This window comes from Patiria miniata, unplaced genomic scaffold, assembly GCF_015706575.1.
Source record: "Patiria miniata isolate m_02_andy unplaced genomic scaffold, ASM1570657v1 HiC_scaffold_8, whole genome shotgun sequence".
In the NCBI taxonomy this organism is placed as follows: Eukaryota; Metazoa; Echinodermata; class Asteroidea; order Valvatida; family Asterinidae; genus Patiria; species Patiria miniata.
In genome coordinates this window covers 13,364,272-13,385,882 of record NW_024037075.1, presented here as the reverse complement: position 1 = coordinate 13,385,882, position 21,611 = coordinate 13,364,272, and the positions used below count along the sequence as shown (strand labels likewise).

At 41.5% G+C, this 21,611-nt stretch overlaps 2 protein-coding genes across 2 annotated transcripts; one reads left to right on the top strand and one right to left on the bottom strand.

Moving 5' to 3' along the window:
• Positions 1-3,417: 3,417 nt before the first annotated feature.
• LOC119719756 (NLR family CARD domain-containing protein 4-like) lies at positions 3,418-8,316 on the bottom strand. The gene is made up of 4 exons (XM_038189247.1): positions 8,188-8,316; positions 7,398-7,511; positions 4,359-6,457; positions 3,418-3,495 (listed from the first exon to the last, which is right to left on the bottom strand). The coding sequence occupies exons 1-4, from the start codon at positions 8,276-8,278 to the stop codon at positions 3,418-3,420; spliced, it is 2,382 nt and encodes a 793-aa protein (XP_038045175.1). The 5' UTR covers positions 8,279-8,316.
• A 4,133-nt stretch (positions 8,317-12,449) lies between these two features.
• Positions 12,450-15,590, top strand: LOC119719755 (uncharacterized protein K02A2.6-like). The gene has a single exon (XM_038189246.1). It carries the CDS (start codon positions 12,450-12,452, stop codon positions 15,588-15,590), a length of 3,141 nt encoding a protein of 1,046 aa, XP_038045174.1.
• Positions 15,591-21,611: the final 6,021 nt, after the last annotated feature.

The window sequence follows — 21,611 nt, the reverse complement described above, 5'->3', positions numbered from 1 at the left end:
CGCATGTAAAACGCATGGCATACATGTAGGAAGATAAAACAGTATGTCAGTGGATGTGCTCTTTACACCCGAAACTGTTCCAAGAGGGTTTTCACATACCATTTATAGAACAATGGAACTCATCAGTGGTGCATGCATGATCACAGGAATGCATCCAAGATGACAATTTTGAAGCTAACTGGTCCTACTTCATGATAAACCAACAGTCATAAGGCCAAAAAAAAATAATAAGTCGGTCTCTGGTCAGCGCGCGTCGATTTTAATCATGCAAGTCGATTTTTTTTTCCAAAAATGTTCCGCGGTAGCTCCAACAGCGCCCTCTATTTCCGCACCTCCTCAATTTTTTTTTACCAAAGAGCACCAAGGAATGGGAAATTGCACCAAGGCAAATGATCGAAAGCACCAAGGCAAATTATGGAGGACACAGATGTACATGAGGACACCAAAAAAGCAAAATAGTACCCCACCTTGTCTGTACAATCCAAGCTTGAAGAAAAAAAAAAGCGGAAAAAAAAAAGCCGCGTGGCCGCGTCAATTCCGGAACTTTAGTCTGACCAGAGACCGAATATTTTTGGGGGGGCCTAAAATACCTGAGACAGTTCACCCTTTCCTAGGCTACAGACCTTCTTTACAAGAAGACCACTTTGATTGTTCCCTGAATGTGTTTTAATCAATTGTACATTGTGGAATGGGATGGTGAAAGACTATCACTTTCAATTGTTTTTTTTTAATGTGGCTTTTAACATTAGGACCTGTTTAATCACAAATTTTAAATTATTCATCAGAGCAGACTAATAATTTGTGATTTACTTTAAGTCATTGCTTTCATTTCTGTTCGCAAGTTAAAAAAAATGGATTTGACCTCACTTTCAATTTAATATGGCCAACTCATGAATAAAGCCTATTGGTCGAGAAATGTCATGTGGGTGGTTTAAGCTACTGACAACACATCAGTTAACCCAATTCCTGTGTTCTGCACCACATCACCTAGTATGCGCAGCGTGCACGCCAATTTCCATAGGAGATTCTGAGCACTGCGTGGACGAAGCAAGTACACAGACATGGCCAGGGGGGTGTTTATCTAAACACGAAGTAATTTGCTAAACAAAATAGTTGGACATTTGTGAATTTTTGAATTCTTATGACTTTTTGACCAAAAGTTATTTATGAATGGGAATAAATAATGTGCTTGGCAGGTATGAAACAAAGTATGTTTAAATCCGGCTGGCCTGAGCCGAATTGGCAACCAGGTTTTTAACACAACGGTACTCGTTTAAAACCAGCTAAGCACATATTTATTCCCTTAATAATGGTTATTAAGTTCATTCTTTGTTCATATTTTCCCTTTGTTGGTGGGTGACTTTTTTTGGGGGGGGGGGGGCATCCTCAAAATAAATATTGGAGAGATACCTACAATGAAGGTACTTTTTTTTCAACCATTTCGGTCCAACATGTAAAAGTCAAAAAGAAAGTGTAGAAACAAAACAAGGTTGTTGAAGGAAACAAACTATGACCCATCTTCATTGAAGTTGGGCTGTGAATTTACAGATAATACGGTAATCGAGTATCAGATAAACACATGGGCTGGATTGTGTTTGATTGAATATCCGTAAAAGACGACAGGGATGATGGTGGGTTTGAACCATTCAATTCTGAGCAAACCAGAAAGTCACACACTATACACTCTTCCTCACATACTCATCTTAAGGTAAAATGCAATACAACAGAAAGTGACTGACACAAAATGATCACACGAGAAACAATTGTGAGATACTAACATATGTATTTTAATATGGAACCTGAATGCAATCCATATGTCTACTCCATCAGGTTATAACTTGGCAAGTCCAAGAATTCACACACTCTACGTCCCAGGAAAGTTTAACCCTCTAAAAAGCAAATAGATCAGTGCGTTTCTTAATGTATTCTGTTGGGCGTCTGAAAGGAGAAAACTGTACCCACACACATTTTTGTTATTCTTTGTGATGAAGAAGACATGGTACGCTACGTATGGGACCACAAGGGGACCTTTTCTTGGACTTGCCCTACTTGCAAAAAAAGAAAGTTTTTCTAGTTATGCTTAAGAGTACTAGGCCTTTTAATATGTGATTACAGATATAAATGCAAAACTAGTCTATTAATTAAAAAGTATGCAAATAAAGAGAAACTTTCAACATTTTCAGCCACTGCAAAGCATAGAAAGTGAATTTGACACCACACTTCATTAACATCCAAACATTTCAGATTATTGGTTTTTTTAATTATATATAAAAAAAATATGAAAAAAATGACAATGCACCTAGCAGGTCAGACTCGTGGTTGATCGTGATTGATTTAGAAAAAAAAAAATATATATATATATATATATATATAAATATATCATATTTCCTTTAGTAGTTAACCCCCCTCCCCTCAATGCTGTGTCAAATCAGTTATTCCTTCATCTTTTTGCAGTGTTTGAAACTGATCTTCCCACCAACCTTTGCACCAATGTTTATACAAAATATAATAATAAAACTTCTGAAAAAAAAATATTTTAAAAAAGTCACTGATTTGTGGTTGGAATAATCCCAAGCTACTCTATTAAATATCTGACATAAGTACAATAATATTCAGGCAGCCTAATAAACAAAATATAACATAAACATTCTTCATAAATTAATTTATTTACAAAAAAGTCACTCATTGGTGGTTGGAATAATTCCAAAACTACTCGGGGTAATACTTAATTTTTTGAACCGTTATACAGGCACAATTAAGCCACTTGGCCAATGAGTCTCCAAAAATATACTTTTATTTACAAAATATACATGTGTTTTCCATCTTGGAATAATCGCATAACTTCTCACTGTTTAAACTACTCATTGTTTAAACGTGATACATCAATACAACTGTTGTCAGGACAACAAGTCTCAACTTGGAAATGGACCAAACCACCCATACAGCCTCAGAAATCAACAAATACCATATCATGAAAAACTGGGTTTTTAAATTAGTGATGTTTACGTGCACACGCATAAAGATCTGAAGTCTACAGTAATTCTGTTTGCCACTTTATAAAGAGTTTCCAGATGTGGAATCTAACACTTACATGTATTCACAAACATGGAGATTGGTAAATCAGAGATCTTATTTGCATAAACTAATGTTTTAAGAAATTAAAGTTGGAGAACAGACTTGGAACTGTAGATTTGTGCCAGATGCGCCCCGTCTATTGTTAGCATGAATCTACAGTTCCTTGTCCATTCTCCTTGACCCAATCAGCAAATCATAGACACTCTCAAAAGTCACGCGTTAGATTCAACCCAAATCCAGATCAGATTTGACCTGACAATTCTCCGGGTCAAAATAACACTTATCTTGGGTCACCTTTCTGGCCATTTGACAAGAAAATTGTTCTTTTGACCCAGAAGAGTGTCAGTTCCAGTCTGTTCCGGATGCAAGGTTATATCTGACCCTGGACTTTAAGAGTGTCAGTTTGACTTTGATGACAATCTACAGTGTCATATGTAGAGGGTGAACAGCTGATTATCTTACACGCAGTGTGACCCTACTGACCATCTGAATCCAGAATGTGTTATGATGTTTATGTTTAAATTGCAAGCAGACATCCTGGAATAACACATTTTTCATTATCTGTTTTTGGAATTTGCACAGGTCCCTGATTTCATAGTATTTTTTTTCAATGGTGAACAGCTAATTGTCTTACATGCAGGATGACACTACTGATGATCTAAACTGAGAATGTATTACCATGATTTGCCTTTGAGAATGGTCCTGCTTAGGATTAAAACATAAGACACTCTAAGTTTGTTGATTTTCTTGTAAATTTCATTTCCTTTTATAGGGAAGTTATCATTTTGATACGTTATGTCAAGTACATGTAATTCTAGAATGGGCTTGGTGAGAGAGAATTAATATATAACCCTGAGTGATGGGAAGAAGGACCGTAACTTATCCCGTCTACCCAATGCATAGTTGTCATATAGGATCAACTCAGTCAAGCTTGGCATGTTACCTACAGCCGAGGCAATGTGTGGAATGTCTGACCATGTCAAATCGCAATTGCCCAGGTTCAGCTTATTTAAGTGTGTCATTTTGGGTAATTCCTTGGCCCACAATGCAGCACATCCACCCAATGATTTGTTGACACCAAGATTCAAGTCAGTAAGTCTGGGCATGTTACCTACAGCCAAGGCAATGTGTGGAATGTCTGACTGTGTCAAATTGCAACTGCCCAGGTCCAGCTTATTTAAGTGCATCATTTTGGATAATTCCTTGGCCGAATCTCCAGCATATGCACCCAATAAACTGTTGTTATGAAGATTCAACTCAGTCAGTTTGGGCATGTTACCTACAGCCGAGGCAATGAGTTGAATGTCTGACCGTGTCAAATGGCAATAGATCAGGTCCAGCTTATTTAAGTGCATCATTTTTGGCAATTCCTTGGCCCACAAGTCAGTGGACCCGCCCAATGTCTCGCTGCCATCAAGGCTCAAGCCAATCAGTTTGGGCATGTCATGTACAGCCGAGGCAATGTGTTGAATGTCTGTGCTCTGAAGTTTGCACCACTTTACTCCAAGTTTCTTAATGCTTGTCAAGTGTTTGATATGAGGGGCCCATTCTACAGCTCTACCTCCCAATGTATTGCAATTCTGTATGTCAAGCCAGGTCAAGAGATAGTTGCATTTCAGTGATGACAGGATTTTCTCAAGCTCACCCTTCACTAAAGGACACGAGGAGAGCCTCAGAACCCTGAGGTTTTCCATGTAACCCAGGGCGAAGACTAAACCACTGACCGAAGACATAGAATCAATCTGAATGGTTTCAATGCGTGACAGTTGTGGCACCTGGACTTCTGAACTACAGATTGTTTTAAAAAGGTATATGAGAATGCGGACATCAGTATAGTTATTCACCTCGATATCTGATGGGATGAGTGAGTCGCTGGTTAGACATTGTGGGATCTTTTTGGATTGGCTTTCAAATAAACAGTGTTGACTAATTAATTGTATAACGTCTGATTGGTACATGGGCTTATGTCGATAATTGAATTTACGGTCAAGCAATCTAACAATGTCAGTCATGCACTTTTCATTGTCACCACAACAAAAACGCAAAAGAAAATCATTTGAAATGACACCCTTAATTGTCTGACATAGTTGCCTTAAATTGTTTTGAAATTCTCCAAATGGAACAACTTTGTACACCGTACGCTTTACAAATCCCCAGTTTGACATATGTACACTTTGCAAGTATTTACCAGCACAGTATTCCTGAATAGTCTTGTGCATGAATTGTATGTTGTTGTGACATTTGAGGTTTTTGATAACTCTCTGCTGGGTTAGGATGCCTGCTTTCAGTGCCAGGTCCAGCGCATTTTGTTCAAACTCATCTTTTTGAAATGAGAAATTCTGGTCGGCACTTAAGAATCCACTCAGTGCAGTTTTTCCTATAGCAATCACTGTTTTTGATGCATCTTCGGAGCTATATCCTTTTCTTGTGAACATGTAATCAACTGCCTCAGTGAAGAGGCGTGAAGTTGTTTCGGGGAGTTGTTTTTTCTCCCTCCACAACAAACACATGAGAAGGAGAAGCATTGGATTCGTGGAGAAATCGAGCAACGTGTTGGATTTTTCAATGTTTAGGATCAGTGCACTGCCACTATCAGGATCTTCGTAATAGAATTTCAGAATGTATTCATTAACATCTTCCTTGGTAAACCCCAGAACCTCAACATGTGTGCAAGGATTTTGGACAAGTGATTTTGACATCAGAGTCTCAAGATGAGAGGGGCGAGTCGAGACCAAAATGCAACACTTCCTGTATTCTGTTCTATTGAGCGCTTTTAGGATAGAGCCGAATGAGGCTACATCAAGTGTTTTGGTCCTCATTTCATCAAAACCATCCAAAAGTATCAAGACCTTATTTGAGTTGTCCTGAATATATTGATCAAGTTCATCTTTGGCTACTCCTGACTTTACGCCTAAAAGTTGATCAAAAATGGAATCAACAAGATCAGATTCTTGGAACAGGGCATACATCTTTAAAAGAAAGACAAGCTTGAATCTTTTCAGGATTTCACATGTCTCATCGGCCCAGTCATATGCAATCTTGTCAAAAATGGTTGACTTCCCGACACCACCAATGCCAAATAAAATAGCACGATTGAACTCAGTCTCAGGCCAATCTTTCAATATTTTCTCATACTCTGTGGAATATACAGTTTTGTCAGAGTATTCTTCTTCTGCAGTACCTTTCTTTGTTCTAACCCGCAATTTAGTGTAAATGCCAACAATGTGTCTTTGATCATCAGGAACCCCAGGGTTCAACTGAACATAGCTACCCGTTGTCTTGTAACATGTCCTCAAAATGTCCCTGGTCTTGTTACCGACTTCTTGGTTGAGATCCCCCACTCTTGGTTCTTGGTCTGGTTTCTGACTCTGCGGATTTACTCCTATTGAGGTCAAACAAGAAACAAGTATATGAGGTCATAGGTTCGAGTCCCACGAAAGTGATTTTTTCTCATGAACACTCGAGACAACACTAAGTATATAGTGGAATCCAGTGATCAGAATTAGAAGCTTTTACTGCGGTGGTGTCACGCTCACGCGCATGCAGCTCGCGTTCTTAAAGACGAGGCGCGCGCGCATTTTGGTATTCCAATTGGTCGAAGGAGCCCGAAGTGTGGGTATACATACCTGAGCGCAACTCGCGCAAGCCTTTTTCGACACTGCAGTAAATGGCTGTCGCCAGATTTGTCTATACAGTGTTTATACAATACATGTATGTCGGTGGAGGGCAAAACCCACTATTGAATGTACATGTATTATTTCAGTTTAACATTGTTTCTGAAACGATTGAATAGTCTTCCTCTACTGAGGCAAACATGTAAAAGAAATGGTGACTTGGGATTTACAGTTCGTTAGTAAGGCAGTGTAAAAAATAAATTTGCCCCCCTCCCCCAAAAAATAATCAAATGCACCTTTTGTACCATCTGTTGGACACAAACTTCTCAGATGTTGTTTAATAGTATTTACACATTGTTTTTTTTACACTTACAACAATTAATTCAGACAAAAAAACTGGTAACTGCATTTGGAGGCCTCCAAACTTGATTCCATTTTTCCCACATGTGACTCACACAATACGGGGTGCCATTTGGTGTGGGTATATAAAGAACACATTACAAGACTACTAATGTCGTCACCATATCTTATTACAAACTGGTTTATATCGTAGCAACAAAAAAATGTAGACTCTTTCATGGAATTGGCAATCCGTCTTTTGTGTCCACGTCTGTGTAGTATATCATCTCCATCCCCCTCCCCTACAAAAAAATACATTGACATCTGATCCAAGATATCAATTATGGTAACGAACAAGATCATATTTACCTGCTCCATCCGACGGCGAGCTGTAGAAGTTGACACTTGAACCAACAATGGTAGGATTGTTTCTACCGCTGACTGTGCCCATGTTTCCGATGGCTCCAGTTCGTTGTGGGGAATCTACAATCAGAAGAATTCAAACAGCCTTTAAAGAATACCGACAAAATGATTCATGTACTTACGTTTTTGGAAGGTAGAGTAGATCATTTGTCATATTTGCATTTCTTTCTTTTGAAGCAAAAAAAGTCCTCAAAATCTAAAGATGGGTGCTTAGCAACTAACCTGCTGAACTTTCAGCTCAGTAAATGTTGTATATTCCGAGAAAATCATTTGTGAGGATCTCGATTTCAAATCAAAAGTTGCAGAGTCTTGTTTTGAATTGCTTGCAGCCTGAAGCCTGAATGCACTGAACCAACAAATAATAGCAACCGCGCACCCATTCACAGATTCACCCAATTACAAACCAACTACTAATGGAAATTTCCAAAAATTGGTCAATTCCCAATCTTTGGTAATGACCTTCTTTTATTGTCTTCTTTGTCGAATTACTATCTTTAAACCAAAGTAAGCTTTCAAAAAATAATTTGGTCAGTTACTTTTTGGATAGCTGCAACTGATCTACTCTACCTTTAAAGAAGATATATAGAGAAATCTGATTGTCCAAAGTTGAAACCTGCAACTTCAAAAAAAATCTTGGGGAGTGTGTAAATGTGTGAGTTGAGTGGAGAGGGGGAGTTAATACTCCTCCCTCCCTCATTGACCCCATGCAAATGATCTAGCTACTAAATGTACTCACCTGTTGCAGCTGAGGGGGTGGGTACCTGTGCCTCCTGTTGCATCGTGGTAGGGACATCAGTCTGGCAGGCTGCTTCAGATTGAGCAGCCATGGTACTTTGGATCACCCAGCCACAAATGGAAGTCCTGTTTGTCAATGATAAATGAAATGTTGTAACACACTTGTCTTCATTCCAGCTTCAATCTCATTCTTTAGCATGAAAACTTGTACCTACAATGCCATTTATGTTTGGAATAAAGACTAGAGGGAAATTCCACGCGGAAGTGGACATGGCTGACCGTGGGAAATTTATGAAATCTTTAGAACTACATGAATCACAAGCTCAAATGTGGTATGAAATTAAAGGGAATATACAACATTTGCAAACATCGAAAAAAAAAACTACCAAGTTTTTGCGAAATACCTTAATAGGATGTTGGTAAATGACAGCCTGAAGCATCCTGTAAAATTATGGCACCTGGTATACTGTCATTTTCAAGAAAAGTGGTATTTTTGTATCAATTTCCAACGCTGATCGGCCGATCAGCGTTGGAAACAACTGGCTTTTTTTCAAATACTGGCCCCAATTGACCATTGCACTTGTTTGCAATCGATTACAAACCTATGAACGGGTACGAGCCAGCTAGACTGGTTCCCTGACCTTACAATTCCCCAATGTATGTAAACTGCTCTGTTTCTTCTTATATGGAGTCAGGGAACCAGACTACAGGAAAATGATCGTTTTTCTTGGTTTTTATAGCATTTTCGAACCCAAAACCTCCAAAAAGTCAGTGCAACTATATTTGCTTTATATTTCCAACCCCCCAATTCCATCCATTTCTGAAAATTACAGCAAAAGCAAATGATGTATATTCCCTTTAAAGGAAACAACACAACCTTTTATTTTAATGGTGTGCCAGTGAGTTGGAATTGGAAAGTTAGAAACTGCACCAGAATAATTCACAGTTGACTATCAGTCAGTGAGATCAGTAAACTGCGACTGAAAAACTTCTTAACCCTAACAATCCCCGTCCAGTCAAATTCCTACAGCAGGATTTGTTGGAGTCTGTTGGAGTGAGTACTGCACTAGTAAATGCTTTACATGGGGTGTATAGTCATACCACCATAATCAGAGTCCAACAGTTTGGGTCCAGAGTTTGCCATATAGTGTTAGAATTTGCAAGAGTGAGGTAGGTTCCTAGTAAATCACTCAAGGGGTTTAGGGTTACACCTGACATTTAAATTTTAATACAATCCATGAAACCAAAATAAGAACCCCAAAACAAAAAGAAATGAACCATTGTTCTGGCAAAACTTACAGTCGAGTTCGTAGCAGGTTGATTCAGAGCAAGCATTACAGCCCTGTACATGAAGCTGCCACACCCAACAATCCCATGACCACTTGACGGAACTATATTATGCAAATTAATCCCTCAATAAACCTCCATATTTGGCATTGACTCAAACTTTACAAAAGTTGCAAGGTCATGATTCACAAGTGCTTTGAAATTCTGTCACATGCAAGCAGTTTGCATCCAATATAAAACAAAACATTGCACTATCCATATTTGTCCTAATACGTCTGGAGAATATCTTAATTAAAAAATAAAGGCATTTTTTTTTTATCCTGGAAACCCCCGCGCATCGATACAAATACATAAACCACATTTGTCCCAGCAGGCCTCCAGAAATTGTGTACATCTGGGTTTTCCCAAAATGTTTTCTTGTCAACAGCTAGCCTGGAGACAACAATGGAAAGTTTTGTGTGGTCTGCTGTCATGCAAAGATCTACAAAGTTGACGGGTCAATGGGTGACCTTTCTTTTCAAATGACGTGATTTCATGAGTTCACAAGTGCTATTTTTAGCTCAGCATCTATTCAATGCAACTTAATTCACTTTTGAGCCTTTAGTCAACAGGTAGGTGTATATTGACCTCAACAGCTTGGTATACAGCAAATGCATATCTAGTGACATATTTGTAATACCCGCATTATGAGGAACTACACTCAACCAAAAAAGAAAGACCTCCCTAATATTTTGTTGTCTAACTCAAAAACTACTGAGCACATCTTGCTCAAATTACAACTAATCAGTACAGAAATTCCTTAGCAATCCAGCCATACTCTTTGTTTGGCCAAAACAGTGATAATGGGTACACAATTATGCAATTTATGACAAATGCTACCGCACAAACGTTGCACTTTTGTATAGGTGCAAGGTGAGTGTGAACCACAACTTGCACGTGTACAAAAGTGCAACTGTTTTCGGTATCATTTGTCATAAATTGCATCATGTCGTACACATTATCACTGTTTTGAGCCAAAAAAAAGAGTATGGCTGGATTGCTAAGGAATTTCTTTACTGATTAGTTGTTATTTGAGTGTGAGGTCAGTAGTTTTTGAGTTCGACCAAAAAGTATTGGAAGGGGGGGGACTTTCTTTTTTGGTTAAGTGTATGATATTGATACAATGCAATTCAATTGCTTTCACCAACAAATCCAGCCGCAAATTAAAGACAGAGAACAGTTTTAAGACGCAGATTTCAATTCCTCAAGTTGGAGAATCCAGCGGTTGAATAGCAGGAGGTCGTGGGTTCGAGTCCCATAAGCTTGCTTGCCAAGGGTTTTTTGATAGAATTCTTTATGTCACTAGCAGTTTTTTTCTTTCTTTAATGGGTAATTTCTTTACGCCGTCTCGATTCTTCATAAGAATAACTACGCAAATCGTAAACAAACAAGAAATTAAGGGGAGCCGATGGTGTAGGATCATCATTTCTTAACCCTAAAAGGGCCTGGTTATTTTGACCATCTCTCAGCCAGTGGGGCTGATTCCCCCCCCCCCCCCCCCCCAAGTTCTCGGCCATCGAGTGACGAAAAATTTTGAAACTCGGTACATGCATGGAGCAACACTTCCTGGTTTGGAATTATCGCTAATTAATTATTCATATGTATAAATGTTAATTCTGGTCTGTGTACACGACGTATATGGCAAAATTCAGTTTTCACGGCACATAGCGCGGGAAATTTTTCGCGGCGCGACAACCCCTGGTCCAATTTTTATATTTTTGGTGTCAAAAGATGCGTAAGGCTCGAGGCTAAAAAGTCATAACAGCTTGGGTTGCGAGAACATTTTTTTTAAAGGCTATCGTGCAAAAAGTCGAGGGGGGGGGGGTTGGATTCCACCCCCCCCCCGGCCCTTTTAGGGTTAAAGCGATTTGGCATTCTGGAGTCTGGACAACGGGCCTCCAAGATGGAGGACAATGGGCCTTTCATGAATTGTGTCTTTTGGTTTCCTGCTCAGTGCCAGGTTTCACTAAATTAGGAAGGCTCCTTACGAATAATATACAAATATTGACTGCCTGGAGTTGTGTAGTAAAACTAGCCTCCCAAGGTGATCCATGAAGCATTCTATTATTCCCGAGGCTCCATGGATCACCGAGGGAGGACAGTTTTATTTCACCACAAGATAAAGCAGTCATTTTTTGTTTTACAACACCTCTCCCACAGATTATGCTTGATTTTAGGTGATAACTGATTAATTTAATCTGAATATAATAAAAATTAACTTCTATTTGAATACAAAATTAGTTCAAAATTAACTTGCACTTTTTGTAACTACCCCTTCGCGAAATGTTTGAACCCCATCTGTAGTGCATGCTTGGAAACAATATGCGCAACGGGCAACACAAACACCCCTATGGGCAATTCCACGGTTACTCACATTACATTTTTGTAACGTGAGTAACTGATTTTGTGTGTCTTGTTTTTATCATACATAACACACTTTTCTGGATGTCATCTTTGGTGCTTAGGTAGGTCTAGGTCTACTCTATCTACCATGGGGATAACAGTTAAAACCTTTTCAGTAAGGTGATTACTACAGCCCAAGGAAACTCAAAAGTACTTCAAAAATGTAACGTGAGTAACCGTGGAATTGCCCCTATACATTTTTGCACACAGTGCTGTCGTATGTCCATGCATTATGATACGTTCTGTGAGGGACACCAACTACACGTTCCAGGAGTTACAGTGTGTATTAAAATGGCGGCGCCCATGCCACGAGTTCGTGTGAAGACTCGGTGAGTTCGTTCCATTATTTACTGGTTTGAAAGGACCCATAAACACAACATAGTGACAGCGGTGGTCCCAGTAAATGTTTGCGGACATAATCAGTGACATTTTGAGACTGTATAACGTCAGGTAGTTGGACATTTTGTGGCAAAACAAACCGTTATTTTTCGTCCGATTCGCCACTCAGGTACGTGTGTCTAACGTACATCGATCATGTCGCAGTCACAGGGGGCGCCCTATAGTTCAGCTTTGATCGGACGGCTCGATCCATATGACCAAGTAGAGGAAATCACCAACTACCTCGAACGATTGGACCTTTATTTCAAGGCCAATGACATTTCTCCAGCCAAGCAGTCTGCTGTTCTGCTGAGTTGTATCGGAGCAAATGTGTACAAAACTGTGAAGAGCCTTTCTGAACCTGTGGCAGTCACTGAAAAGACTTACGCTGAACTGTGTACTCTGCTCAAATCGCACTACGGGCCCAAACGACTGGTGATTGCTGAACGATACCGGTTTTATCAGCGCAATCAAAATGCTGGTGAGACTGTAGCACAGTATTCTGTGGAATTGCAAACCTTGGCTGGACCGTGTAAATTCGGTTCTTTTCTTGATGATGCCCTCCGCGACCGGCTAGTTTGCGGCATACGCAGTTTGTTCATCCAGAAACACTTGCTCACCAAAGATGGCCTGACATTCTCCAAAGCCATCGAACTTGCCAAAACGCTTGAAACAGCCACAAAGGATCAGCAGGACATTAAGGCCCGGGGAGATAGTAATACTACTACAGTCCAGGCAGTCCATCAGGTGCAGCAGCGCCAGAAGCAACGCTCCAACAAGCCTCCCATGAGAAGGGATCAGCGATCCTCGTACCCCAGACTGAGTGGTCCCCTTTGCCAGAATTGCGGCTACGCCTCTACCCATAGAACTTGTCCTGCCAAGGGACAACACTGTAAGAGCTGCAATAAGATCGGCCACTTTTCAAAAGTCTGCCGATCAAGGCCCAAACAGATGCGAGCAGTTCTCCAGACAGATCCAGAACAAGAGGATGAAACCTGTACTTTTGCAGAGAACGAGTTCTTTGTCGGTGCCATACGCCGACAGCAACTGCCCATCGATGACGTTTGGAGACAGGATCTCCATGTACATGGACAGACTGTGTCATTCCTACTTGACACGGGCTCTGAGGTCAATATCCTCCCGCTTGACATCTTCAACGCGCTGAATGTCCCCGATAAGACCCTACAGCCGTCCTCAACACGCCTTACAGGATTCTTCGGGGGAAAAGCCACACCAATCGGCCAGACCAGACTCATTTGCCAAGTCAAGGGCAAAACTCAAAGCTTGCTGTTCCTCATCTTGCCTCAGGGAGAACCAGTCATAGGCAAGCATGCCTGTGACTCGCTTGGATTGGTCCACAGAGTCTACACTCTACTCAGCCATGAGAGTGTTTTTGAAGGGGGTGGATGTCTGCATGGACAAGCAGTTAGCATCAAGGTAGACGAAGCCACCACCCCTTACTGCGTCATGACTCCTCGTCGTATCCCCATTCCTCTCATGCCCAAACTGAAAGAGGAGCTGGAGAGGATGGAGCAACAGAACATCATTCAGCGTATCACTGACCCCACAGATTGGTGCTCGCCTATTGTGATAGCGCCGAAAAAGAATGGTGACATTCGCCTATGCGTAGACCTCAGACGACTGAACAAAGCAGTTGTCAGGGAGAGGTTTACCATACCAACCGTCGAAGAAGTCCTGGGCAAAGTCGCTGGCGCCCAGATATTCTCCCTGCTGGATGCCAAGCATGGCTTCTGGCAAGTACCACTGACAGAGGAAAGCCAGAAGTTCACTACCTTCATTACACCATTCGGGCGTTACAGCTTTAAACGCCTTCCATTTGGCATCACATCGGCACCAGAAATATATCAACGCATCATGTGCGACCTTCTAACCGACATACCCGGGGTCGTGGTGTACATGGACGACATACTGATCACCGGTCGCACAAAAGAAAAACACGATGAAAGACTCCAGCGCGTTCTCGAAATTGCGCAGAACGCTGGACTACAGCTGAACAAGGACAAATGCAAAATCGCCCAAACAAAGGTCGACTTCCTCGGCATGAAGCTCGACAAAGACGGCATCCATGCCGACCCTGCAAAGATAGCAGCGATCATCCAAATGCCACCGCCAACCACCAAAACCGAAGTCAAACGACTAATGGGGATGATAAATTGGCTTGCGCGATTCATTCCCCACGTCTCTTCAGTCGCTGCACCAATTAATGACCTACTGAAGAGTGATGTCAGCTGGATGTGGGGATCACCACAGCAGTCAGCTTTTCGCAGCATTAAGACACTCCTCACATCAGCTCCTGCACTCGCTTTCTATGATCCAAATAAGCCGACCATGGTTAGCGCTGATGCAAGCGAATACGGACTGGGTGGATGTATTCTGCAGCAACAAGGTGACAAACAGTGGAAGCAAGTGGCGTACTGTTCAAGAAGCCTCACTCCATCTGAACGACGCTACGCGCAGATAGAGAAAGAGCTGTTGGCCTCGGTGTGGTCGTGCGAAAGGTTTTACGTATACCTTCGAGGCCTTCACGTCACCATACAGACTGACCATAAACCGCTGGTTCCACTCATCAACAATAAGGATCTGTGTGACGCTCCGCTGAGGTGTCAACGACTTCTTATGCGTCTCATGAAGTACCACTGCACCGCAGAGTACGTACCGGGCAAACTCCTCACTGTGGCCGATACCCTGTCTCGTGCACCCTTGAAGTCATCGGTCACTGAAAGCGACAACCTTCCAGACGAAGTTGACGCACATGTCCATATGGTCACAAGCCACTGGCCAGTCTCCCAGGGGAAATTGGACGAGATCAAACGTGAAACTGCCCTCGATGAAGTGCTGGTGCAAGTCGCATCACACATTCGCAGTGGCTGGCCAAAATACTCCCGCGACATTGAATCAACAACAGTGAAGCTCTACTGGGAGAACCAAGACAACCTCAGCTTCGTCCAGGGGATCCTCACCCATGGCGACCGCATCGTCATCCCGGCAAATATGCGCCAAGAGATGCTGTTGAGGATCCACGAAGGTCACCAGGGAATATCAAAGTCCAGAGCCCGAGCTGCTCAAGCCGTTTGGTGGCCAGGTATTGGGAGCGACATTGCCCAGTACATAGAGAAATGCTCCTTCTGTCAGACCAAGCAGTCAGCACAGCGAGCGGAACCTCTAATCTCAACTCCGCTTCCTGAACGACCTTGGCAACGTCTTGCCTGTGATCTGGCAGAGGTCAATGGGAGACACTACATTATCCTAGTCGACTACTTTTTCGCGATGGATTGAGGTCCATCATCTCCAGACAACAACGTCGTTGGCCGTCATTAACTTTTTGAAGGCCACTTTCGCCCGTTTTGGCATACCTGAGGTTATCGTCACCGATAATGGGCCACAGTTCCTGACCGAGTTCAACCAATTTACAAGTGAGTATGACATCCAACATCTCACATCTAGCCCAAATTACCCTCAGGCGAATGGACTAGCCGAGAAGGCAGTCCACATTGCTAAATCGATGCTCCGGCAGCCTGATCCTCTGCGAGCATTGTTGACCTACCGATCCACACCAATCCCAGGCCTCAACCTTAGTCCTGCACGCCTGCTGATGGGTCGCGAACTACGCACAACATTGCCAACACTCCCTCGCAATCTCCGTCCCAAGGTGATCAACACGCACCAGTTGAAGGCAGCCGACAAGCAACGTAAGGCCAAGAGCGAGTCTTACTTCAACGAGAAGCATGACGTCCGTCATGTGTGAGCTGAAACCAGGTGACACGGTGCGGATCCGCAACAAAACACATCTGAGTCCGGTGGGTGAGGTGGTTCGAAAAGCAGGTCCTCCACGCTCCTACATTGTCAATGTTCAGGGCGTCGAGTATCGTCGTAACCGTCGCCACTTGCTGCTTATCCCAGAACCAGAACCAGTTCTTGAAGTCCAGACCCCACCTGACCCAATTCACCCACAGAATCCCAAGCCAACAACAACAGTCAGACCAAGACGCACAGGAAAACCTCCACGCTGGCACCAGGATTATGTGGTGTACTAAACCTGACACTAAACTGGAACATTGAACTCTACACTCCACAGAACTGAACTCTAGATTGCTCACAAATCTGGACAATTTCAGGATTTTGGCACTTGAATAATCTCACATAATTTCAGACCAAAACAACCTTAACTGAAACACACTTTCACAGCAGCATTCATAACATATGTTTTAATGCCAGAAAGCATTGCCATTTATTTACTGTTAACTATTGTTCATTGTTAATGTGTTTAACCAGTTTTGTTTGTTGACAGCTTAAAGGGGGGAGATGTCGTATGTCCATGCATTATGATACGTTCTGTGAGGGACACCAACTACACGTTCCAGGAGTTACAGTGTGTATTAAAATGGCGGCGCCCATGCCACGAGTTCGTGTGAAGACTCGGTGAGTTCGTTCCATTATTTACTGGTTTGAAAGGACCCATAAACACAACAAGTGCGTATAGTACTTTGGTTGCTATGGGTATAGTACGGTACTTTGGTTGCTATGGGTACATACAGTACTTTTGGCCGGGCACTGAAAGATAGCAAAAATAGAAAGTAACATATGACTCGCTCTCGGCCAATCAAGACACAGAATCTGTCGGCGAGGTGTTATAAACTAAGATATTAGGGTTCATGACTGCAAACTGCAAGCCAATAATGTCATCTGGGTAATTGCTGATGTCTATCAGGAAAGATTAAAGATTGAAGTTTAATATTGTAGTAATACTAGTTACACTGTTACTTGCCACTGAAGATTTCATAGCCAATTCGGAATGTACTTTGCAGCCAATAAGGTCTGTTGTTTTACTGAATTACTTGATGATACGTGTCTCTGCCACGTATGTTCGTCCCTTCCACTTAGTTTGTGCGCATGCACCAAAATCTCAGCTAATGCCAGTGACTGTCGTGCGCAAGTGCATTGGCATGAACATACGAGCTGCATGAGCGAGCGTGGATGGACCGCTGAAAAAAGTTTTGTGTTGACAAAGACAAAGCAGGATCTGTTTTCCATCCTAAATAAAAATACAAATGAGGTCCCTTGGAATGACAAGAAGGTATAAACTAACTTATATCATCAGTGCTTCACAATGTTAAAGAGAATATACAACATTTGCAAACATCGAAAAACACAACTACCAAATTTTTACGAAATACCTTACTAGGATGTTGGTAAATGACAGTTTAAAGCATCCTGTAAATTTATGGCACCTTGTGTGAAGTCATTTTCAAGAAAATTTGTATTTTTGTATTAATTTCCAACGGCGGTCGGCCGACCACCGTTGGAAAAACCTAATTATTTTTCAACTACTGCTCCAAATTTACCACTTTTTTCAGTTCAAATTTTGTTTGCTACTGGTTACATGGTCATGAACGGGTGCAGGCCAGCTAGACTGGTTCCCTTACCTTACAATTTTCCGGCATCTATAAATTGATCCACTTCATCTTTAGTGGAGTCAGGGAGCCAGACTACTTTAACGTTTCTGTTTTTGTTCTTTTTTTCCCAGCATTTTTTAACAAAAAACTTCAAATATGTCAGTGTAACAATATTTGATTCATTATACTAACTCCTCAATTAGTTCATGTCTGAAATTACAGCAAAAGCCAAAAGCCAAGTGACATTACGTCTCTCGCTGAGCCACGTGTGTTAAGTAATTTGGTGTACGTAAAATATATGTGTCATCACTTTTCGTAATATTGATGACTAGGGAGTAGGCCAATAGAAAAAAATTCCTCTTTTCAGATCACTTGCTGTTTCAAATGAGTGCAGGCTGGCCAGGATTTGTAACTTACATGTATAAATTATAGACAAAGTCAGAAAAGACAAACCCAGAAAAGTGAGATCAAGCTTTGTGAATGATCACACATAAACCTGTTTTCTAAAGATGTTTTCGTGACCTTTTTATGATGTAGAGATTTGACTTTATGTTCAGTGCTGTAAACTGCTCCTACCTCTTCCAGCATTGGCTATTATCTTTACAGTGGCAGGAACCATACATCCTGCATGTACTGGTACGGTGCATGCTTCCACCTAGGCAAAGGAAAGCTTGCAAGTCTCGTCAGAAAACTGAGTTTGAAGGTAACAAACCAGAAAGTAAACATACGGACGGCAGAAATGTTGTCTTTTTTTGTGGTGAGAAAGTTGCTGAGAAGCATGTTCTTTGAGACGAAATGGACATAAACAATGTTTTACGTAGGTTTTGACTTCTTTTGCGACGTGCACCAGCCAGATACGCGATTGTATTGCAAGAACTTGCAAAATTATTTTAACTGAACAATATATAAAGTGCATCGATAATCAAACATTCTGATATCGAACAACCCTGGGAGTCAACTTATTCAGAATTTAAATCAATTTCACTTATACATTGTACTTCAAATTCATTACTTCAAATAATGCCGTGATTGATGGTACTCACCATGTAACGATGTATCGCCAGTGTTCGTTTCGCAGGGTGACCTTTGTTTGACCTCCAACAGGACCTCCAGGTATGTCACATGCTGGAATGATGAAAAACAACAAATCCACAGGAAAATAAGATGCAAGATTCTAGAAGAAATGAACAAAAGATATGGAAATGTTTCCATTGTGAATTATCGTACGGCTAGATCATCCAAGTTGCAATGGGCAGGCCTAACTTGGGTTGGGCACTGCTACTCATACATGGATGTTAGAGGGCGCCATTTACCAAGGAGCGTACACGATGAGCACATCCACGGCCATGTGCTGCAAAGTGTCATCAGACAAACTGAGCCATTTTCTACACATCTTTCCTGGAAGTTGCTACAAAAAGACGACATGTTTGATCTGCCTCTGAGCTCCCAGGCCCGGCCTGAGCGTGTGCCCTTGGTCCTACTGTCCTGGCGGTAGGACCATGCAAGCATCCTGGCCCTATCCCGACAATCCTCATCCCAAGGGCCAACTTTACTTTTGTCATCGTTTTGCTGGACAAAATCATGGGAAAAATGTTGCTGCCCAACTGGATCACCCAAGTTGGGACAGTCCCAACATACATTGGGACCGACGAGAAGTTGGGGCGTAAAACACGTGTCAGTATAGGCTAAGCAAACTGATGCGGCTATTGTAATCCATTAAACATCAAAAAGTCATTTACTTTCATAACCTTCATATTTTCCTAACATATCAACTCTATATACACAATTCATTTCGATTGTGTAAACATTTTCAAAATTCTTCCAGCAATTCAAGTCATGCATGGATAATTCAATTTATAAATACAATGTTGCGGATAATGTATCATAGCAGGTTCAGTGAACTTTGATGTTTCTTAAAAGTAAAAAATATGTTCCTCAATAAAATTCACTTCATGGACCCTGCCAACGTACATGATTTGCAGGTCAGCATTTTAGCATGAGGTAGGCAATTCGTTACCAACACCGTGACCACGAAGTAATCCTCAGTTCTGCATGGTTGCCAAGCATGCATGCCTTCTTTTTTTTTTAACAGAACCACGTTATTTTCGTTTTTCACAAAGTAACAGCCGGCACATTGTGGCACCGGATGCGTGCAATCCATACATTTTCGTTTTCACGAACTAACACTGATTTGTGATTTGTTGACTTGTTTTGCGGACTTTTTGATTACAAGGTATTTATATGTGGGAATTTCTTTGTGCTTGGCTGTATGTTTCAAACCGGCTAGGGGCATGGCATGCCTGGAAGCAGATAATGGCCCTCGCCTTCGGCCAGGTCATTATTGGCAACCAGACCCTAGCTGGTAATAAACGTACTTGTTTCAAACCGGCCAAATGCATATTTATTCCATTAAAATGGTCATTAAGTTCAATGCTTGTTCAATTATCCCTTTATTTGCAGGTGACTTTGGGGGGGGGGGGGGGGGGGGGGGAGAGGAGGAGGGTTACACCTGTATAAATTAAACAATTGAGAGTGACCTACAATCAAGGCATTTTCAGTCATACGTGTAAAAATCAAACGAATAGTGTAAGGTCAGAAACAAAACAGGTTTGTTGAAGGCAACGGCTAAACTAAGGCCGCTTCTTGACTGGCCTTTTACTTGTGCCGTGAAGGAACTGAGCCTTGGTCAAGGTGTTCGGCAATAGTGCTTTATACAGTGCATAGCCCATGCCCAGCGCATGTCAGATACCATCACAGACACTCATCAACGAACGCCTCGACCAAGGCTAGTTCCGTCGCGGCGCAACCAAATCGCAGGTCGACCTGAGGCCGGCCTAAGACCCATCTCCCTCATTGAAGTACTGGGCTGTGAGTTTACAAGATAGTAGGGTAATCGGGTATCTGATAAACACATGGGCTGGATTGTGTTTGAATATCTGTCAAAGAGGACAGGGATGATGGTGGGTTTGAACCATTCAATTCTGAGCAAACCAGAAAGTCACACACTATGCACTCTTCCTCACATACTCATCTTAAGGTAAAATGCAATACAACAGAATGTGACTGACACAAAATGATCACACCAGAAACAATTGTGAGATACTAACATCATGTATTTTAATATGGAACCAGAATGCAATCCATATGTCTACTCCATCAGGCTATTACTGGGCAAGTCCAAAAATTCACACACGTTACGTCCCAGGAAAGTTTAACCCTCTAAAAATCAATTAGATCAGTGCGTTTCTTAATGTATTCTGTTGGGTGTCTGAAAGGAGAAAACTGTACCCACAACCATTTTTCTTTGTGATGAAGAAGACATGGTACGCTACGTATGGGACCACAAGGGGACATTTTCTTGGACTTGCCCTACTTGCAAAAAAAGAAAGTTTGTCTAGTTAGTAGTTTTAATGTTCAATTAATATAATTCTGAAAACATTTTCTGTAACCACCCACCCCCCCCCCCTTCAATGCTGGGTCCAATCAGTTATTCCTTCATCTTTTTGCACTTTTTAAAATTGATCTTCCCACCAACCGTTGCACCAATGTTTATGGGTCATTCCATGAAGTTCAAGAGGAACAGGCCATACTTTTCTGAGGTCTGATTATAAAACAGTTTTTTCTTTGTTATGGAATGGTTATTTCTAAAACAAATATCATTTGACAATAAGGCTATAAGATAAGCTTTTAAATGATACCATGCTTGATGATATTCAAAAATAACTTTCATACCCAAATTCTGTAAATGTTATGGCGTCCGGCATAAAAAAAATGAGGAAAAAGTGTGACAAAGCAACCTACAGTTCAAAAATAACTCATTTTGAAAAGAAAACAAGTGGACTGGAGTTGAGGTTTTACACAAATTATAGCAAGCAGATGTACCCTTTCTATAGAACAAAAATAT